Source organism: Erinaceus europaeus, chromosome 8 (genome assembly GCF_950295315.1).
Source record: "Erinaceus europaeus chromosome 8, mEriEur2.1, whole genome shotgun sequence".
NCBI classification, from domain to species: Eukaryota; Metazoa; Chordata; class Mammalia; order Eulipotyphla; family Erinaceidae; genus Erinaceus; species Erinaceus europaeus.
Window position 1 is genome coordinate 85970415 of NC_080169.1, and position 18977 is coordinate 85989391.

General features: G+C 36.6%; 1 protein-coding gene across 1 annotated transcript in view; it reads left to right on the top strand.

Annotated features, from left to right (window-relative positions):
* MET (MET proto-oncogene, receptor tyrosine kinase) overlaps positions 1–18977 on the top strand; it is a 167581-nt gene that overhangs the window by 101838 nt on the left and 46766 nt on the right. Inside the window, exons 6-11 of the mRNA XM_007525437.3 lie at positions 5641–5801; positions 6385–6487; positions 6591–6727; positions 7985–8146; positions 9369–9468; positions 13201–13419. Coding sequence (XP_007525499.2) covers positions 5641–5801; positions 6385–6487; positions 6591–6727; positions 7985–8146; positions 9369–9468; positions 13201–13419 — 882 coding nt within the window. The remainder of the gene's footprint in view (positions 1–5640; positions 5802–6384; positions 6488–6590; positions 6728–7984; positions 8147–9368; positions 9469–13200; positions 13420–18977) is intronic.

The following is an 18977-nucleotide window of genomic DNA, read 5'->3' on the forward strand; positions in this document are numbered from 1 at the left end:
CCTAGGCAAGGCATAGATAGGCCTAGATTGTGGCTTTCTCTCATTACAGATAATATTACTATTGGTTGTTACTTCTCAAGGCCGTGTGTGTGTGTGTGTGTGTGTGTGTTGGGGGGGGGGGGTAAGTAGACTATCAGTACCCATGCATGACTGTGTGTTTCTTTCCTCCTAATTTTTTAGATATTTATTTCATAAAGTAGGCATACATACTCCCACAGATGTACCAAGGATTGAACCATGGGCCTCACTCTTGCAAGACCTGCAGTCTACTCTCCCGACCGCCTCCCCAGCAACAAATGTACCTCCTTTTAAAGTTCCTATTAGTAAAGGGCCAACTGATCTGTATACTAACATCTGTACTCTGTGAGCTATTTCGTTCTTTTAATTCCTTCCAAAGTACTATTATGAGTGCATGGCACACAGTAGGCACTCTTAGAGAAACTCTTACAAGGACCCAGGCTGAAAACCCTGGTCCTCACCTGCATGGGGGAAAGCTTCACCAGTGGTGAGTAGGGTTGCAGATATTTCTCTGTCTCTTTCCCTCTCTACTTCTTCCTTCCCTCTCAGTTTGTCTCTGTCTCTATCCAGTAATAAATAAAATATATTTTTTTAAAAAAAGAAACTTTTCAAACACTGGGAAGATGCAGTCCTGAACAATAATACCTCCTGCTACTAGAGAATGTAGTAGCTGTGGACTTCAGTTATGACTTTGTTGCCACACTCCCCAACTGTCTGATGTCTTTCTTATTTAAACATATATTTCATGCTATGAAAATCTTCATGGCAGTTTTTTAATGTCTTGATTCAAATGTTTGTTTGAAACATTTATTTGAAAGTTCTATCCTGATAAACATCCAGCATGTATTTTCTCTGCCTGCATGTAGAACTATTGAACTTTAGTAAATGGTTCTTGTAAAAGATTCAAGTTAAAGGTCTTAGTCGCCTGGTTTGAGCCCAAGTAAACAAAGTGTGCAAGTCAGAACAAGAACTACCCCCAAGCATAGCTGTTTTCATTTAGTTACGGTTTGGACAAGCTTTGTACTGGGTGATTGGGTTTTAAACCAAATAGCTTCTATTAGGTGTGACATTATTATTATTCAGACTTAGTTTTTATAGCCTGAAGACAAAGAAATTAAAAAATTTAAATCACATTGTAGTATTTCTGCATATATCATTGTTTAATATATTTTTAATACCACAAGTAGTTGTTTTTAACACAAAGATTTTGGCAATTTGAGACTCTAGAAATTTGAACTTCATATGAAAGAGATAGAGTACATGAGTGAGTATACATGTATGTTCAATTAAATCACTATAATTTTATACATAAAAAAGCCAAGCTAGTGTTTTTCAATAAATGAGGTAAATTTGAATATTTAACTTTTACCATTATATTTCATTTTATTAATCAGAATCTTCTGGAACCAGAGAATCATAATGTTTAAATCTTCCTCCTCTCTTACCTTACCTAGCTCCTATACTCTATAGTTGATGATTTTTAAACATTGTATTATCTCAAGCTAAGTCCATGAGGCTTGGCCTGTTTGGTTAGAAGGAAAGTAGTGCAGCTGAGTCCATAAATCCCTTTCAGTTCATAGTTGTTAGGAAGATTTCATGCTGCACTAGACCATGACATTTAGCATTCTTACTGCAAGAAAGAAAGAAAAAAAAAAAAAAGACAGATTGTTCTTTTTTTTTAATTTGTTGAATGCTATAGGCACAAACCCCAGTTAATCTATAGTGTTTCACTTTGCAATAAATGTAAATTAATGTTTTTCAAGATACATGATGTTAAGTATCTGAAATTCTTTTCAGTTCCATATTTGAAAGATTTCAGGGTTGGAAGCCTTTTCTTTTGCTTAAAACATGTTATCTAATCTCTTACCTAAAAAAGCAATGAGAAATGTCTCAGAAAAGAAAGAACACTTTCTAAGGTATTCTAAAGTTAATAGGATTAAATTACTATATTTTGTAGGATTGGATTCAATCCCAGTGAGACAATAAAACACTTTATAAATTGACCAGAACTAGATAGGATGCATTGATGATAAGGGAAAGGGATAAGGACTGTGCATATAATACACTGCCACCAGTGCATTTACAACTTTATTTTCTGCAAATTATTTTGCAACAAAACTTTCTTTCTCTTTGGACAGTTTTTTATTTTCCAAGGGTTCTTTGCTGTTGCTGTTATTTTCCTATGTATTCCTCAGCTGGTCTCCCTTACTATTGGCAACTTATATTACTATGGTAATATAATTTAATGTCAGTTATCCAAAGTTTTTTTGTTGCTACATGATTTAGATTTCTGAGGAATTAGTCAATGAATTTTGAAAAGGTGATCACTTAAATAATATTCACCTGTGAAAAGATGCAAGCTACTTTTATGTGTGTTTTTTTTCAAACAGGTGGGAGGCTCAACTTCCATGACTTTAGGCTTGACACTCATTTCCTTCACATGAAGGTTCTTTGCCCTTGAGGATAACTCAGAGTTTGCCAACCCATTGTTGGCTTTATACAAGTTTTGGTTCTCCAAGACTGATTCCTTCCTTTTTCCCTGGAAGAGTGCACATTACCCCATAAGCTAAAAGAAAATGCTCAGAATGCCCTCTTTCCCCTCACATCCCCCTGCATCTCAGTCTAGAGGGAAAAAATATATATATGTTTAGAGCTGACTTCGAAAATCCTGATGGGCTAACAGAGTTGTTATAATATTAAATATAATACTATTGCCATTGTGCCAATTGGACAACTCTTGGCATTTTTTTCTCAAATCATCACCCAATCCCACTGCTGCCCTTATACAGAGTGATGATGTTTGTCCAGTAACAGACTTCACTGAAGTGAGCAGGCAGGGCTAGGGAGGAGGAATCAGGACAATATCAGCATTGGGCAGCTGCTTTCAATGGGGAAACCTCATTAAAGGAGGGGAGAGCAGCTGTGTGACTGCCTCAGGCTGAAGAGAGCCCCTAAGGGCTAGATGTCTTATTCCCTCCTACCGGATTTCTAACATAATAATAAACAGATTTTTTTTTTCCATAGCAGTTCTCATTTGACTACATTTGGACGAGGTAAATTTTCATGAAAGTCACAACTGTGTAATGGATTTTATGGGTAAAATGGCTGTCATAAAAGCATTAAGCTAAGACTTTAAAGGAGTTTGATAACAAGGGGAAATTAAAACTTTGGTTTGTGACTGTTTACTTGGGAGGAATGAGAATGTTTACAAATTTAAGTTATGCTGAAAGTCCTTCGAAAAGGTAAAGTAAACCACTTTTGGACTTTTTACAAACTGGAATTTGTAAAGACCTTTCTTTACTACTTTCTGAATTGCTTCTATAGTGACGCTATGTTTTCCCACCATTGTACTTTACAGCACAATTTACAATATGCCCCCCCTAAAAAGCATTTCCTGTCTCAATTGTCACAAAGCTACTGAGAAGATTATTTTTAACCTGGAAATGTATTTTAATAGTTCTAGCCTAAAAACAGTTGTCTTACAGACTTCATAAAACTCTAGTGCCATCTTATGCCACAGGTACCTGTTTTATATTAGTAAATTCAAATTTTACTTTTACTATACCAAAAGTGACTCTGTAACAATAGAATGAATCTATTATTTAGTGAACACTGAGCACGGAGTTAAAAATCAGTCCTATAAATCATGTTAAGTGAGATAAGCCAGAAAAAAGGAGCATAAATATGGGATGATCTCACTCATGGACAGAAATTGAGATATAAGAAGAGAAAGGGAAAACACAAAGTAGAACTTGGACTGGATTCTGGGGGTCTGGAAGTGGAAGAGCTTTCAGGACCTGGTGTATTATGGTGGAGGACCACCTAGGCTGGTAGTCAGAGTGTTTTGCAGAAAATGAAGAAATTTTACATATATCAGCCACTATATTTCCTGTAAATCATTAATCTCTCCCAAGAAAAAAAAATAGATACACGGTTTGAAAAAAAAATTAGTCTGGTTAAGCACACACATTACAATGCAAAAGGACCTAGGTTCAAACTCCTGGTCCCCAACTGAATGGGAAAAGCTTCACAAGTAGTGAAGAAGGGTCGCAGGTGTCTCTCTGTCTCTCTGTCTCTTTTTTGCTCCTTCCTTTCAATTTCTTCTGTCTGTATCCAGTAATAAATAAATTTTAAAAAATAAAAATAAGGCCAACTTCCTTGCAGAACAGTGTAAACAATGACCCATAAGACACATATGAATAAAAGCTTTCCACAATAAAAAAGTTTTAAAAAAGAAAAAAACAGTCCTATCAACTAGAGGTAAAATAATGCAAAGGATGATAATTAGAAGCATTGTTGCAATACAAGTGCAATACAAGAGACATTTAGAGCTCTCTTCAGTTCGGTTTTTATCTGTCTCTAACAGAAGTAACATACTGAATGTATTGAACAATGCATTACTTTAAAAAGTAAGTATATCAGCTCGCCATATGGAATTTATTAAATGTTGGTCATATATAAAGAAAAGGAAAAAAACTGCAAGTCAGTAATGTGAATTACCAACTGTAAGAAATAGATTTGGTGACCAAGGAAGTAGCTTAACAGAACACAGGACTTGCATGCATGAAGCCCTGGGTTTGATCCCTAGCACTGCATATGTCAGCGAAGAATGTTCCTTTAATGTGCCTGGCATGTAGTAGATGACTTATAGATAATTAATGAATGCTGGCAGATGTATATTGAATGCCATCTCTGTGTTTAATATTATGATAGTTGCTAAGTGCAACTGTGAAAACAGTGAATATCCAAAGAAGTATTTTTAATTTTATTTAGAAAAAGGAAACACAGGGCCAGGTGGTGGCGCACCTGGCTGAGCGCAATGTTACAGTGCACAAGGACCCAGGTTTGACTCCCCGGTACCCGAAGAAGAGTTAAGATATAAAGAGTTAATATATAAAGCCAAACAAATTGTTGACTAATCATGAACCTAAAGACTGGAATAGTGCAGATGAAGAGTTGGGAGCCTCCATTTTGTAGATAGTTAGTAGGCCTATTTTAGTTATGTTCCAAATGTCCCATGACTATACTAGTGTTTTTTGGTTTTTTTTCCTGAGCCTGACATCTGATATGCAGGTGGACTCAAGTTATTGTCTAGGGAGATGATGTCATGGCTGGGGGAAAAAAGTGAAGTATTTTTGCTGTGAGAACTTCTCCCTACAAGGAATACATGGTAGCACACACCCAGCTGGTGCACAGAACAGGGTATTGACACTTGGGTTCTAAAGCCCAGGAAGCTGTTCAGTTTGATTTGGAGGCCCAAAATTAGGTATACTTAGTTATAAGTATGTGACTGACTGCACTCAAGTGTGTCAACTCCATTCCTAAAGATACGTAGAAAACAAATTGCCTTCAGAAGTGACCCAAGAAGGTGTATCCTCCCAACCATGACTGAATTTGCTTTGTCCTACCTTCTGAGTCTCCTGAAAACAGGCTTGTTTCATTAGCATGTCTGATAGTTTGAAGGATTTTCTGACAGAGATGTGTGACCCTTTTTCCTTTGGGAGAAATTCAGTTTTTAAGACACCAAGAGTATTATATATATATATATATATATATATATATATATATATATATATATATATATATATATATTCTTTTTGAAGTTCTGTGTTGTCCTTGTAGGTTTTGCCAACTAGTGCACCCCTTGAAGGAGGAACTACACTTACCATATGTGGCTGGGACTTTGGATTCAGGAGAAATAATAAATTTGATTTAAAGAAAACTAGAGTTTTCCTTGGAAATGAGAGCTGCACCGTGACTTTAAGTGAAAGCTCAACAAATATGTAAGGTTCTTAAAATGTTTTACTGGGATATAATTGGAAGACATATTTTTAAAATTAATGTTTGTAAACATTGCCCCCAAAAGTCCTTCTCTTGAATTACAGAGCCTGTGGGCCTATCACATCCCTTGTAGATTTGTTTTCCTTGGGATTTAATCCTATTTAATTTGCCAGTATTATGGAGGAAGAAAGGTAACATAACCTAGGTGAAGAAAAGAAACTTTGGCATCTGGGAGTTTTTTTTACCCTTTTTTTGAGAAATTGCCTAGGTAAATTTGAAAGGTTCATTCTATTGGAAAATCTGCCAGAATTTTCATTATGTTTTAAGTAACTCAAGCACAAGACAAGTGGCTGAGACTCTGGATTCAGGAGGAGTTAAAAAAATTGATAATATAGTAGGTCAGTATAAAGTTTGATAATAGTATAAAAATAGAATTGTGCAGTTTGTATTGTCCTAATGTTTACCCACAACTCTGCTTACTATATAAACTTTACTCACAATTTAAAGTTTCTTCATATAAAGGAGTAAAACCAAAAAAATTCCTTTAGATTTGTAGCATACTAACTTTGTTGTTGTTTTTTCCAGGTTGAAATGCACAGTTGGCCCTACATTGTACGAGCATTTCAATATGTCTATAATTATTTCAAATAGTCGAGGGACAGTACAGTACAGTACATTTTCGTATGTGGTATGTCTAAGAATCACTTTTCTCATAAACTAAGATATTTGTTACTTAATCTATTTAAAGTCATGAAACTAACATGTTGTTTTGGTTTTTGTCTCCTACTCAGGATCCTATAATAACAAGTATTTCTCCAACTTACGGTCCTAAGACTGGTGGCACTTTACTCACTTTAACTGGAAAGTACCTAGACAGTGGGAATTCTAGACACATTTCAATTGGTGGAAAAACATGCACTTTAAAAAGGTGTTGTAAATTTATTTTTAATTGTACCAACAAAGTCAGATTTACATCTATGCCTATAAAATTAAGAAAAATTATTCTTTTTTGTGAAGAATAGTCAAGATATTTGTCATTTACTCTCCTACTGACAGAACTTCCTCCTTTTGAAATCCACTGATTGCCTTTTGATATATATTTGTTTTTTAATATGTTTTTTTAATTTTATTTATTTTCCCTTTTGTTGCCCTTGTTGTTGTTTTATTGTTGTTGTTATTGATGTCGTCGTTGGATAGGACAGAGAAAAATGGAGGGAGGAGGGGAAGACAGAGAGGGGGAGAGAAAGACAGACACCTGCAGACCTGCTTCACCGCCTCTGAAGCGACTCCCCTGCAGGTGGGGAGCCGGGGGCTCGAACCGGTATCTTTCTGCCGGTCCTTGCGCTTTGCACCACGTGTGCTTAACGTGCTGCTCTACCGCCGGACTCCCACCTTTTGATATTTTTTTTTCTACCCTTCTCTTACTGCCTGCTATCTAGTCTTGAGATTTGTCTTTCTGTCATCTTCTCTACCGCTATAGCTAAGTGTCCATACTATGCTATGAGCTGTAAGATTCTGTTTGTTGACTATAAGTTAAATAATTAAATGCTTTATTTTAAAAAGATTCACAGTTACACAAATTCACTTTGAAGAAGAACAGAGATTGAACTTGGAGGGTGATAAGGTTTCTACTTCTTCAAGTAGAAAGGGTACTTTAAAAATGGTTTAACTCAGACCAGGAAATAGCATGTGGCTTAACACATGCAAGGCCCTTAGTTTAAGCCCTGATATTACATTGGAGTGCCATGTACAGCATACAGGGACATCCATGAACAGTGGTACAGTGAAGTAATTTCTCTCCTCTCTATGTTTCTCCCCCCTTTCTGCTACCCTCTATATTTCTCTCTCACTCTAAAAAGAAAAGATAGAAAAAAAGTTTTAAAAGGGTCCATGAAGCCACTGAGTAGCATCAAGGATACGTTCAACCCAGAGTTCATTCCAATACCATATAAGCAAGTAATAGATTACTTAAAATTCTACATTTTGATGTCAATAATGGCTTATGTACATAAGACTTAAGTTTGATATCAATTCAGATCTAAATCTACATCAGAAACTACTTTTTTCTAGGTTACATCAGAATATTCTTATTTTAGAGGACACTGACTTATGAATATTGATTTATGAATACAGTTGCTAACCATATGAAGTTTTAATAACTAAAGTCTTAATATTTTTCATTCAGTGTGTCAAATAGCATTCTTGAGTGTTACACCCCACCCCAAACCACTTCAACTGAGTTTCCAGTTAAGCTGAAAATTGACCTAGCCAACCGTAACACGTACAGCTTCAGTTACCAGGAAGACCCTATTATCTATAAAATTCATCCAATTAAATCTTTTATTAGGTAAGTTAAAGCTTCTCATAGGTACAAGAAAATAATTAACATAAAGATAATTTGGTTCTTAAATCTTCTTCTTCTAGCGTTTGCCCTTCTTCCGTAGCCAGTCAACGGCGTCAGGTTGAGCCTGATGTAAAGTTTCGAGACCTCCTTTGAATCTGGAGAGGTGGTTCTTAAATAATAAAAGGAATTGGCTTTGACGATACTGTATTTCTTTTGAAGTCTTACCTTTCTAACTCAGGAGTGAAAATCTATCTTATTAGGGTTCAGAGTATAACTTGACTTTTTTAAATGCTAGTTCATACCAGAGAACACTTTACTCTGTTATATCACACTTTCAGTAAATTTTAGTCAAACAGTTAATTGTGGCATCAAAGTAATTATGAACTTCTATTATGTACATGTTGATTTTGTGCTAACCTCAGTGACCCAGGGTGGACTCACCTATTCCCAACCCCCCACCCCCACCCCCGCCCTTTTCAGTGTATTTTTACACTGCTTGCTTTATACACAAATTTTCACTATAACAAATCCCCTTTGAGTCATTGGCTGCAATTCAGTCTACCTTGTTTCCATTAATTCTAATCACTCTAGCAACAGTAGTTTTTTTTTGTTTGTTTGTTTTGTTTTTTGCCTCCAGGGTTATCACTGGGGCTCTGTGGGCACTATGCATCCACTGCTCCTGGAGGATGTTTTTTCCCTTTGGTTGCCTTTCTTGTTTATCGTTGTTGTTGAGTAGGACAGAAAGAAATCGAGAGAGGAAGGGGAGACAGAGATGGAAGAGAAAGACACCCTGCAGACTTGCGTCACGGCTTGTGAAGCCACCCCCCTCCAGATGGGGGAGCCGGGACAGGAGCCGGGGGCTAGAATGGGGATCCTTGTGTTGGTCCTTTGCACTTTGCACCATGTGCATTTAATGGGCTGCGCCACTGTCGGGCCCCCAGCAGTAAAGTCTTTTTTTTCAGACAGAAAAGCATTTGTTATGCATATTTAGAGCATAAAAAGACAAATGTAAAAAAATGTATTTCTTCAACTTAGGAAATATGAATTAAAAAACCATATTTTCCAGTTAAATAAGTTGTTTCCAAAGAGTTGTCCCTGAACTTCAATTTGACTTTGGTTACAACTTGTAATCACTGCGTCTGATGTAATTTTACTTCTTTCTTTAAAAATGTTTAATAGAGAAAGAACTTCTCATGTTATATTTTTCTCTATTTTATCTTGCCAGTGGTGGGAGCACAATAACAGGTGTTGGAAAAAACCTGAATTCAGTTAGTGTTCTGAGGATGGTAATAAATGTGCACGAAGCAGGAAGGAACTTTACAGTGGTAAGTTCTTTGAATGATACTTGCACTGAAAGTTCTTTTTCTACCTCTACCACTGGCTTTCAGGGTACACGAGCATTTCAGTTTGACCTTTAGTGTTTGCTAGTTACCTTCCCTGTAGCATAGGTCAGATGATATTTTCATTCAACAACTGGGAAGTCTTAATATCAAGGTCCCAATAAATCCAAGGATCTGTTAGGGACACTTGGCATGCTCTTTGTCTCTCGTTTAGGGCAATAATCTTGTCATGAGGACTCTCTAGGACTCCACCTCCAAAAACCATCTAATCAGAGATTAGGGTTTTAAAATATGGATTTTGGGAAGAGATATGGAACCCATAGCATTTTTCTATCCATTTATTTTTAGAGTGTGCCATAGATCATCAATTCTTTTGATCTAATAAAACCCTTGGATGAAGCTCATCATTTTGTAGCTGCCTCTTTCTCTCTCTCTTTTTTCCCCTCTGTTTGCATCAGTATAGCTGACAATCTTGTAGGCTAATTTGACAAACAGATCCAGTTAACAAGGCAAAAAGAACTCCAAGCAGGGTTGTGCAGTATAGGGAAAGAACCTTGGAAGAGACCAAGGAAAGTTTCTTTCTAATTTAAAGCTTCTGATCTTTTTTTCATTTTTATCATTTTATTGGTAGGCTAGATTATGGTTTGTCTTTGTCTTTCTAAGCGATAGGTAAAGTTCTATTACTTTCAGCTCATATTCTTATCTCTTTGTTAGCTTACTATCAAAAATTTAAAAAAACTATTAGGATAATTATGTCCTGTGGTAAGTATGTTATTTGATATTTCTCCATTTGTTCTTCTTTTATATGCCATGTCAATCAAAATTTAACTGATTTGCACACTAAACTTAGAACAAAAGTTCTAAGGGCTTCCTCCAGTAAGGTTTGATTGGGCATGTGTTGGGTTAAATTACAGCACTTTCTTTTACATTTCCCATCCAATATTTCTTGAAGACAGTGTTCTTTAATTACAAAAACCAATTTGGGGGTAAAAATGTTAAGCCAGATCACCAAATAAGGTCATCAAATGAGATTTTTCTTGACCTTCTCAATCAGCCACATTGCATCACCTCTAAAGACTATTATTAGATTTTTATCATATTCCTCAGAGATAGTACTCCAGGGAGTCACCTCATGAAGTAAAAAGCTTTGAAACACACACACACACACATATACAGCCACAAACAAAGTTAGAATGCCACTGCTGGTGCTTTAAAGGAAATCAGGTCTTCACAACCAAGCACAATAGTGTTTTATTAACCAAGTTAAAGTATAACCCTTTTAAGTGTTAGAATGTGAATTTTTCAAGTGGAATGATGAAAAAAAAAAATCATTCAGTTATATAATACATATCCAGTTTATATGTTTGTATTACTAAATAATTGGTTTACTTCCTTCTACTGTAGCATTATAATGTATAGAACTCCTCTTAATTTCAGTAGTTCACTTATAATAAATATACATTAAAAACTTCTTACGTGGGGGCCGGGTTGAGTGCACATGCTACAGTGCACAAGGTTCGAGCCCTCAGTCCCCACCTGCAGGGGGAAGGCTTTGCGAGTGGTAAAGCAGGTCTGCAGGTGTCTTTCTGTCTCTTGCCCTCTTTAGCTTCCCTCCTCCTCTCAATTTCTGGCTGTCTCTATCCAATAAATAAATAAATATAATAAAATTTAAATTAAATTTAAAAAAACCCTCTTAGGTATAATACTTAAGAGTCACATATCCCAATGAGGATTCAACCAACAGTAAAAGATAAAAATCTTACCTGTTTTTCTGGATTTGTAAATGTCTGTTCTTTCAGACATAAACATACTGTTAAAATAGAAATTTGCATTAGAATTGGACAAGAATGAAAACTTCTGTGGGTCTGTTTGACTATTGTTTGTGAAAACTACCTTCTATGTTCCCTGCTGCTTAGAGAATCTGAAGCTGACCATGATAAATTGAACCCATTCATTATTTAACAAATAAAACCTCTTAGGTCTGATTTAGATGTATTGATTCACGCACAGTAACTCTTGAGTTCAACAAAATAGAATCTTTTTTAAAAATAAAAATACTAATCACCTTCTTAACAAATGTATATCAATTTATTAATGTGTATAACATCTCTGAGGTCAGCAGTTTATTGTATAGTTTTAAATTTTCTTTTTGTTACATAGGGGCTTACTGTTATAGCAGTAAAATCCTTTTTATGGTCACAATGATAGGAATTAATAAATTTTGGCATTATAATATTCATTTGACATAAAATGAACTATTGTATCCATTTTACATACATTCATTAGTTTCCTATATCTGCATGCAGCATACATTTTAAAAATCATTTTTAGCTTAAAATATCAAATACTCAAATTTGTTTGTGCTATTATGTATATCCTGAGTCATTTTTCTATTGTGGGCATGCATAATTGTTTTATCTTCAACTATTCATGTCAAAGAAAAGGAAATCTAGGGGACATTGTTGCTTGTTTGTCTTTTCCTTGGAGGGGGAGAGTGAATACACAACCACTTAACCTTAAATTTGCCACTTTCTACTGCTGGTTTAGTCCAAGCAGAATCAAGAAACCACATTTTCTAAACTTCTATAAATCAGAATTCCAATGGAGAAGACTTGAAATGAAATAATAGTAGCAGAGCCTTTATAAAATAGAGAACATAGGAAAAGATTTACCAATATAGAATCGATATAAGGTAAACAAGAAGCAATCTTGCCTAAGTATGGCCTCAGATTAATACCTGTACTTACCATTCAAAGCTGTGTGAGGTGGTCTACTGTTATAAGCTCAAAACCTCAGTTTCTTTGTCTGCAAAATGTGAATCATCAGAATATCTGCTTCAGAGCATGACTGTGATAAATGAGATCAGTCCTGTGAAATATATCACACAGAACATGACACTCAGTAATTGGTAGTTTAAGAAGACACTATTAAGGTGACCTAACTAATTATGCTAACAATTATATTGGCAGTGAACAAAACACTTTACCAGGTTAGTGTCCCACATTGTGAATAACATTTTAATCGTATTTACTAAGAAAACTGAGTTTCCAAGTAAAGAGTTTGCCTATTACTCACCACTTGGTTTAAAACTAGCGTTTGGGGGCCAGGCAGTGGCACACCTGGTTAAGCTCATACATTACAGTGTACAAGGACCCTGGTTCAAGCCCCTGGTCCCCACCTGCAGGTGGGAAGCTTTATGAGTGGTGAAAGAGGTCTGGAGGTATCTCTCTCTCTCTATCTATCTATCTACCTATCTATCTATCTGTCTATCTGTCTATCTCCCCCTGCTCTTTGAATTTCTGTCTGTCCCTATTTAATAATAAATAAATAAATAAATAAATATGAAAATAGTATGTGATTTATAACCACACAAAGGCCAGATCCCAGTCATCTCTTTTATAAATGAAGAGATAGTTCCTCCAGGTGACTGTCCTTACTTCTCAAGGAAAATAGTGATGGAAAGAGAGCCAGTTTCAGATAAATTAATGTGGCTTATTATTCCTGGCAACTGAAACCCACGTTCCTTTGAAGGTTGTGTTTGGATCATTTTACATCTATCATGAGTACAGAAATGCGTCCTTCACTATGAAGAAGTTCGATGTAGATTTTTCAAAAATTCTGTATTTTCAGTGGAGCACTGGAAACTGTGAAATGTGAAAGTTGTTGATGTTGTCAAGCCATATTCTGTTTACAGTGGATAATTGTGTCTTACAACAGGCATGTCAACATCGCTCTAATTCAGAGATAATCTGCTGTACTACTCCTTCACTGCAACAGCTGGATCTTCAACTCCCCCTCACAACCAGAGCCTTTTTCATGTTAGATGGGATCCATTCCAGATACTTTGATCTCATTTATGTACATAATCCTATGTTTAAAGTTTTTGAAAAGCCAGTGAAGATCTCAGTAGGCATTGAAAATATATTAGAAATTAAGGTAAGTAATGCTTAAGATATTCCCTTAAATTAACTTGCACTTAACTGACTTCAGAACTATATGAATATAACTGTTGTACTTGGTCATTATAGCCTCTGCTATATCAACAAAGAGCTAAACTCTGAAAAACCAGTATTTTTAGGCACTCAACTGAAAGGTAAGACAAGTCTAATGTGAACTGCTTTTTGATGAAGCATTTAAAAATTCTTTCCAATGTATATATTAAACAGTAGCAAATATGGGCCACACATCTATTAAACAGGCTGCCTATGATATGTTAGCCTGCTAATATAACGCTTTTTCCTGGACACTTAAATGTGTTCATTACAGAATAAAGGGGGAGAGCATAAATGCATCATTTGTCTTTCTCCCTTCTAATACTTGGAATTTTATATCTGGGTGTGGTCATCTCTAAGCTGATTTATAAGTGGAATTAGATTTCCTCTACCTAGGAATATATTTGTCTATAAATATAATTTATTCAGAGAATAACTACACTTCATTCCCAGCATAGGCTGTTAGAACACCAAAGCCCAGAGTAGTAAAGTGGTTTGACAGATAAGTAAACAGTTATAGAACAAAGAGTAGGATACAACTTTCTTGTGTCACATCAATCATTTTTACTTCAAATAATAATGATCAAGACTTTTAATGATCTTTGATTCAGATTACTAGAAACAGCAAAATAGTTATTCTTCAACATGTTATCTTACACATTCAGGACTTTTTCTTTTTTTTCCTGAAAGATAGCTTGAGGCAAATATGAACAAACTGCCTTGTTTGGATTTACTCAAAGTGCCTGTAGATCATCTGTAACTAAATACATTTCAACTGAAATCTTTGTGCCCCTTCAACAAGATTTTATCTACAGCCACACATGTGCGCACATTCACACTCATACAAGTTTACTAACCTAGCAATTGTTTTTTGTACAATAATTAAGCAAGCCCAGCATGAAATTAAATGGAAGCCTGCTTCAATGAACAGTGCGTTTACCACAGCAAAGTTCTTTCATCTGCTTCTTTAATTAGTTTTAGAAAAGGGAGAAAGAGGTTTTATCACTTCTCTCTTTTTTTTTCAATAAAACTAATCTAGTGTGACCTTTTGCTTTCAACAATTACCATGTTTGCCATTTGAAAGATATTTGGTTTTCTCAATGAAAACAAAGGTTTATTTGCAAATATCTTTATGCCCAGATAAACTCTTTCTTTGTTCCTATCTATAATGGAAAGATCAGAGATAAATGGCTTTTATTTACCCTCCCAGGCACAGTCTTAATGAGAAGACAAATTCTTTATCTATAAATTAAATGACCATTATTCAATGTCTTACAAAATTATTAGAGCAAGAAAAACATAATTTGACATCAACCTAAGTCTTTCAGTGGTGCTCCAAACATGTCCTAAGAAGTCTCTGAAAACAGATAAAAACACTTTTCTTGCTTATAGACAGAAAGACTCTTTTCTAACAAGTGTATTGTACCTGCCATGTTGCAGAATAGCCGTCTGGAGGAAACAGACCAGTTTGGGAGATATTTTTGTATCATGATCCAGTCTTCTTCCATAATTCATTTTCCTTGTGTATAAGAAGAAATCTTAGTCATGAGAGAATATTTGTACGACAGCAATTTAACCCTTTCCCAATTTCTAAAATTATCACATTAAAACTTCTATCTCTAAAAGAAAAGAAATCAAAGCCTAAGAAATGAACAGGCCTCTTCTAAATAAGCAGTGAATTGTTTTTATCAAAAGAAGGGAAACCATTTGATTTCATTTTCAGTTTGCTAGTTCAGTTACTCTTCAAAACATGAGTATGAAGTGTGTATTTCACTAGTGAGCGCAGCACTATGTAGAGATTTGTATTTAAAGTAAGATTTGCTCTTATTGCCAAGAAGACCTCATACTCCTCAGGCAGCCATGCATGCAAGAATTCCTTGGCTAAAGAGATGTTGTGATAGTTTCCAACCTTAGTTGTGAGAATTCCCTCAGTCAGCAGTTGGCCCAGTGACTATACCACGATCAAGAAGGTCAACCAAGTTTAGAGTAAGAGTACGTAGTAGAGACCAAGGTTTAGTTACTTCTCAGAGCAAAACAAAACCCCCATCAAGGTGAAGGATAGTTTACTACCAAGGCTTCAAGTCAGCCAAGAACAACTGTGGACAGTAATCACCAGAAATAGCTGTCTCTTTGAGAGTATGCATTAGGGCATAAGTCTCATGTCAGTAGCAACTCACATATGTGGTATTTTAGTTTAAACAGTACTTTGACATTTATTATTTCATCTGAGACTCACACAGGTCTGTAACATTGAAGAATTAGTAATGATTATCCCCATCTATAGATAAGTAAACAGAAGTTTAGAAAGAGGAGGCCATTTGTCTTGAGTCACCTAGGAAACAAGCAGCACAACAGTCAGGTTTTTTAATTCCAAATTGCAGTTCTTTTCATGTTAACTCTCATTTAGTATATACCAAAATACATTACATAGTAGGGTTTTCTGTCTTATGGTTATATGTAACCATACAATGCTTTAAGTAGAATATGTCTAAAATTATCACATATTCTAAAAATCTGTTTAATGAAATCCTATACTTTCCTTAATTATCTTTTTTCTTTTTTACAGTTTCTTTTGTTGTTTTTTTTTAATATTTTATTTATTTTTTCAGGGGGAGAGAGAGAGAAAGAGAGAGAAGGGCAGTCATCAGAGCACTGCTCAGCTCTGGTTTATGGCAGGCTGGGGATTGAATCCCGGACCTTAGATTCTCAGGCACAAGAGACTTTTGCATAACCATTATGCTGTTTCCCCAGCCCTCTTGCCTTAATTATCTAATTTTATGATGCTTTGTGCATATTTTATGAGAAGTACAGAGTTTGATACTAGAACATGAAACCTGATACTGCCTTGGAGGTTTTCTTATTCCGAAGTGTACTGACTAGATATATAGATAGATGCTTCAAAATTCCAGTATGCAAATATTAGCCTAGACAGCAAAAAAGGAGCAGAAAGACACTTTGAGAGGAGGGACTCAGGTTATGATGCTGCATTTACAGGAACAGAGGTTGGAGTGCATAGATCAGAAGGATCAAGGGAGAGTGTAGTTTTTTTTAATTAATTAATTAATTTATTTAAGAAAGGAGACATTAACAAAATCATAGGATGGGGGTAAAACTCCACACAACTCCCTCCACCCAATCTCCATATCCCATCCCCTCCCCAATAGCTTTCCCATTCTCTATCTCTCTGGGAGCATGGACCCAGGGTCTTTGTGGGTTGCAGAAGTTGGGAGGTCTGGCTTCTGTATTTGCTTCCCTGATGAACATGGGCCGTTGATTGGTTGGTCCATACTCCCAGTCTGCCTGTCTCTTTCCCTAGTAGGGTGGGGCTCTGGGGAAGCTGAGCTCCAGGACTCATTGATGGGGTCTTCAGTCCAGGGAAGCCTGGCCAGTATCCTGATGGCATCTGGAAACTGGGGGCTGAAAAGAGAGTTAACATACAAAGCCAAACAAATTGTTGAAGAATCATGGACCCAAAGGTTGGAATAGTGTAGATGAAGTGTTGGGGGGTACTCAACTGGAAACTCTAGTGTACTACTGCTTTCAGTTATGTATTTGCACTAGTTTATGGATACCTGTGAACATATGTTCTTTTTTTTTTTTAAGAAAGGATTAATTAACAAAACCATAGGGTAGGAGGGGTACAACTCCACACAGTTCCCACCACCCAATCTCCATAACCCACCCCCTCCCCTGATAGCTTTCCCATTCTCTATCTCTCTGGGAGCATGGACCAGGGTCATTGAGGATTGCAGAAGGGAGAAGGTCTGGCTTCTGTAATTGCTTCCCTACTGAACATGGGCGTTGACTGGTCGGTCCATACTCCCAGTCTGCCTCTCTCTTTCCCTAGTAGGGTATGTCTCTGGGGTAGCTGAGCTCCAGGACATATTGGTGGGATCTTCAATACAGGGAAGCCTGGCCAGCATCCAGGTGGCATCTGGAACCTGGTGATTGAAAAGAGAGTTAACATACGAAGCCAAACAAATTGTTGAGCAGTCATGGACCCAAAGCTTGGAATAGTGGAGAGGAAGTGTTAGGGAGGTACTCACTGCAAACACTAGTGTACTTCTGCTTTCAGGTATCTATTTTGCAGTAGTTTATGGATACACGTGAACATAAGCTCTCTCTCACAGAAATTGGTGTATATCTAGGTTATGGGACTTTGTTAGAAAGTGAACCACCTGAGACGAAATTAGAGTGTACTATAAAAGGAAAGGTCTCACCCGAGTAATGAAGCTGAAGGGTTGTCATTCCACACGTGAAGTCTCTGGACACAGTCTGAGGTGAAGCATGTTGAGGTGGCAATCGTTGCATTGATTAGGTTGTGATTGGCGGATGCAATATTATTTGATATGGATTGGGAGAGGCATACGGGAAAGTGGGCCCTATCCAAGGGTTCCAGGACTGGGGGAAGTAGGGGCTCTATAGTGGAGATGTGAGGTTCCTGCTGTCTTAGGGTTCAAAAAGACAATCGATAGTTAATGTTATCATCACATTATTTGGTAATTGGGTTAACTTGAAAAAACTTTTGTTATGGTTTGCTAACAGTATACAGTATCTTGTATATAGCTGTGCTATTGGATGCTTCTAATCTACTTGGTCTAGGCTTTTGAGAGAGTCCGCATATCAAATACACAGCCTATATATTAAAAAGATTCAGTTTGTGTTTTGAAAAACTTTGAGACATACAATTGATTTTCCCCCTCTCATATTAACTACTGATTTATATGTCTACATTTTGCTAGGAGTGTACATAAACACCATTCCCACCACCAAAAGACTGTGACCCATCCCTCCCACCCACTCCCACCCCCCACTGGCCCAGGAAGCTGCATGTCTACCCCTCACCACAGGGTTTTTACTTTGGTGCCCTACTTACAATTTGCTCAGGTCCTGCTTTTAGTTTCCCTTTCAGATATTCTTAGTCAACTTCTGTTGATGAGTGGGATCATCCCATACTTATCTTTATCTTTCTGACTTAGCTGCCTTAACATAATTCCTTCTAGCTCTGTCCAAGATGGGTCAGAGAAGGTGGGTTCATTGTTCTTGATAGCTGCATAGTATTCCATTGTGTATATATACCACAGCTTTCTCAGCCACTCATCTGTTGTTGGGCACCTGGGTTGCTTCCAGGTTTTAGCTATTATGAATTGTGCTGCTATGAACATAGGAGTACACACCTCTTTTTGGTTGGGTGTTATGGAGTCCTTGGGGTATAACCCCAGGAAGGAATTACTGGATCATATGGAAGGTCTATGTCTAGCCTTCTGAGAGTTTTCCAGACTGCTCTCCACAGAGGCTGGACCAATTTACATTCCCACCAGCAATGTAAAAGGGTTCCTCTGTCCCCACATCCTCTCCAACATTTGTTGCTGCTGTCCTTTTTGATGTACGCCATTCTTACAGGAGTGAGGTGGTATCTTAGTGTTGTCTTAATTTGCATTTCTCTGACAATCAGTGACCTAGAGCAGTTTTTCATATGTTTGTTAGCCTTTTGGATCTCCT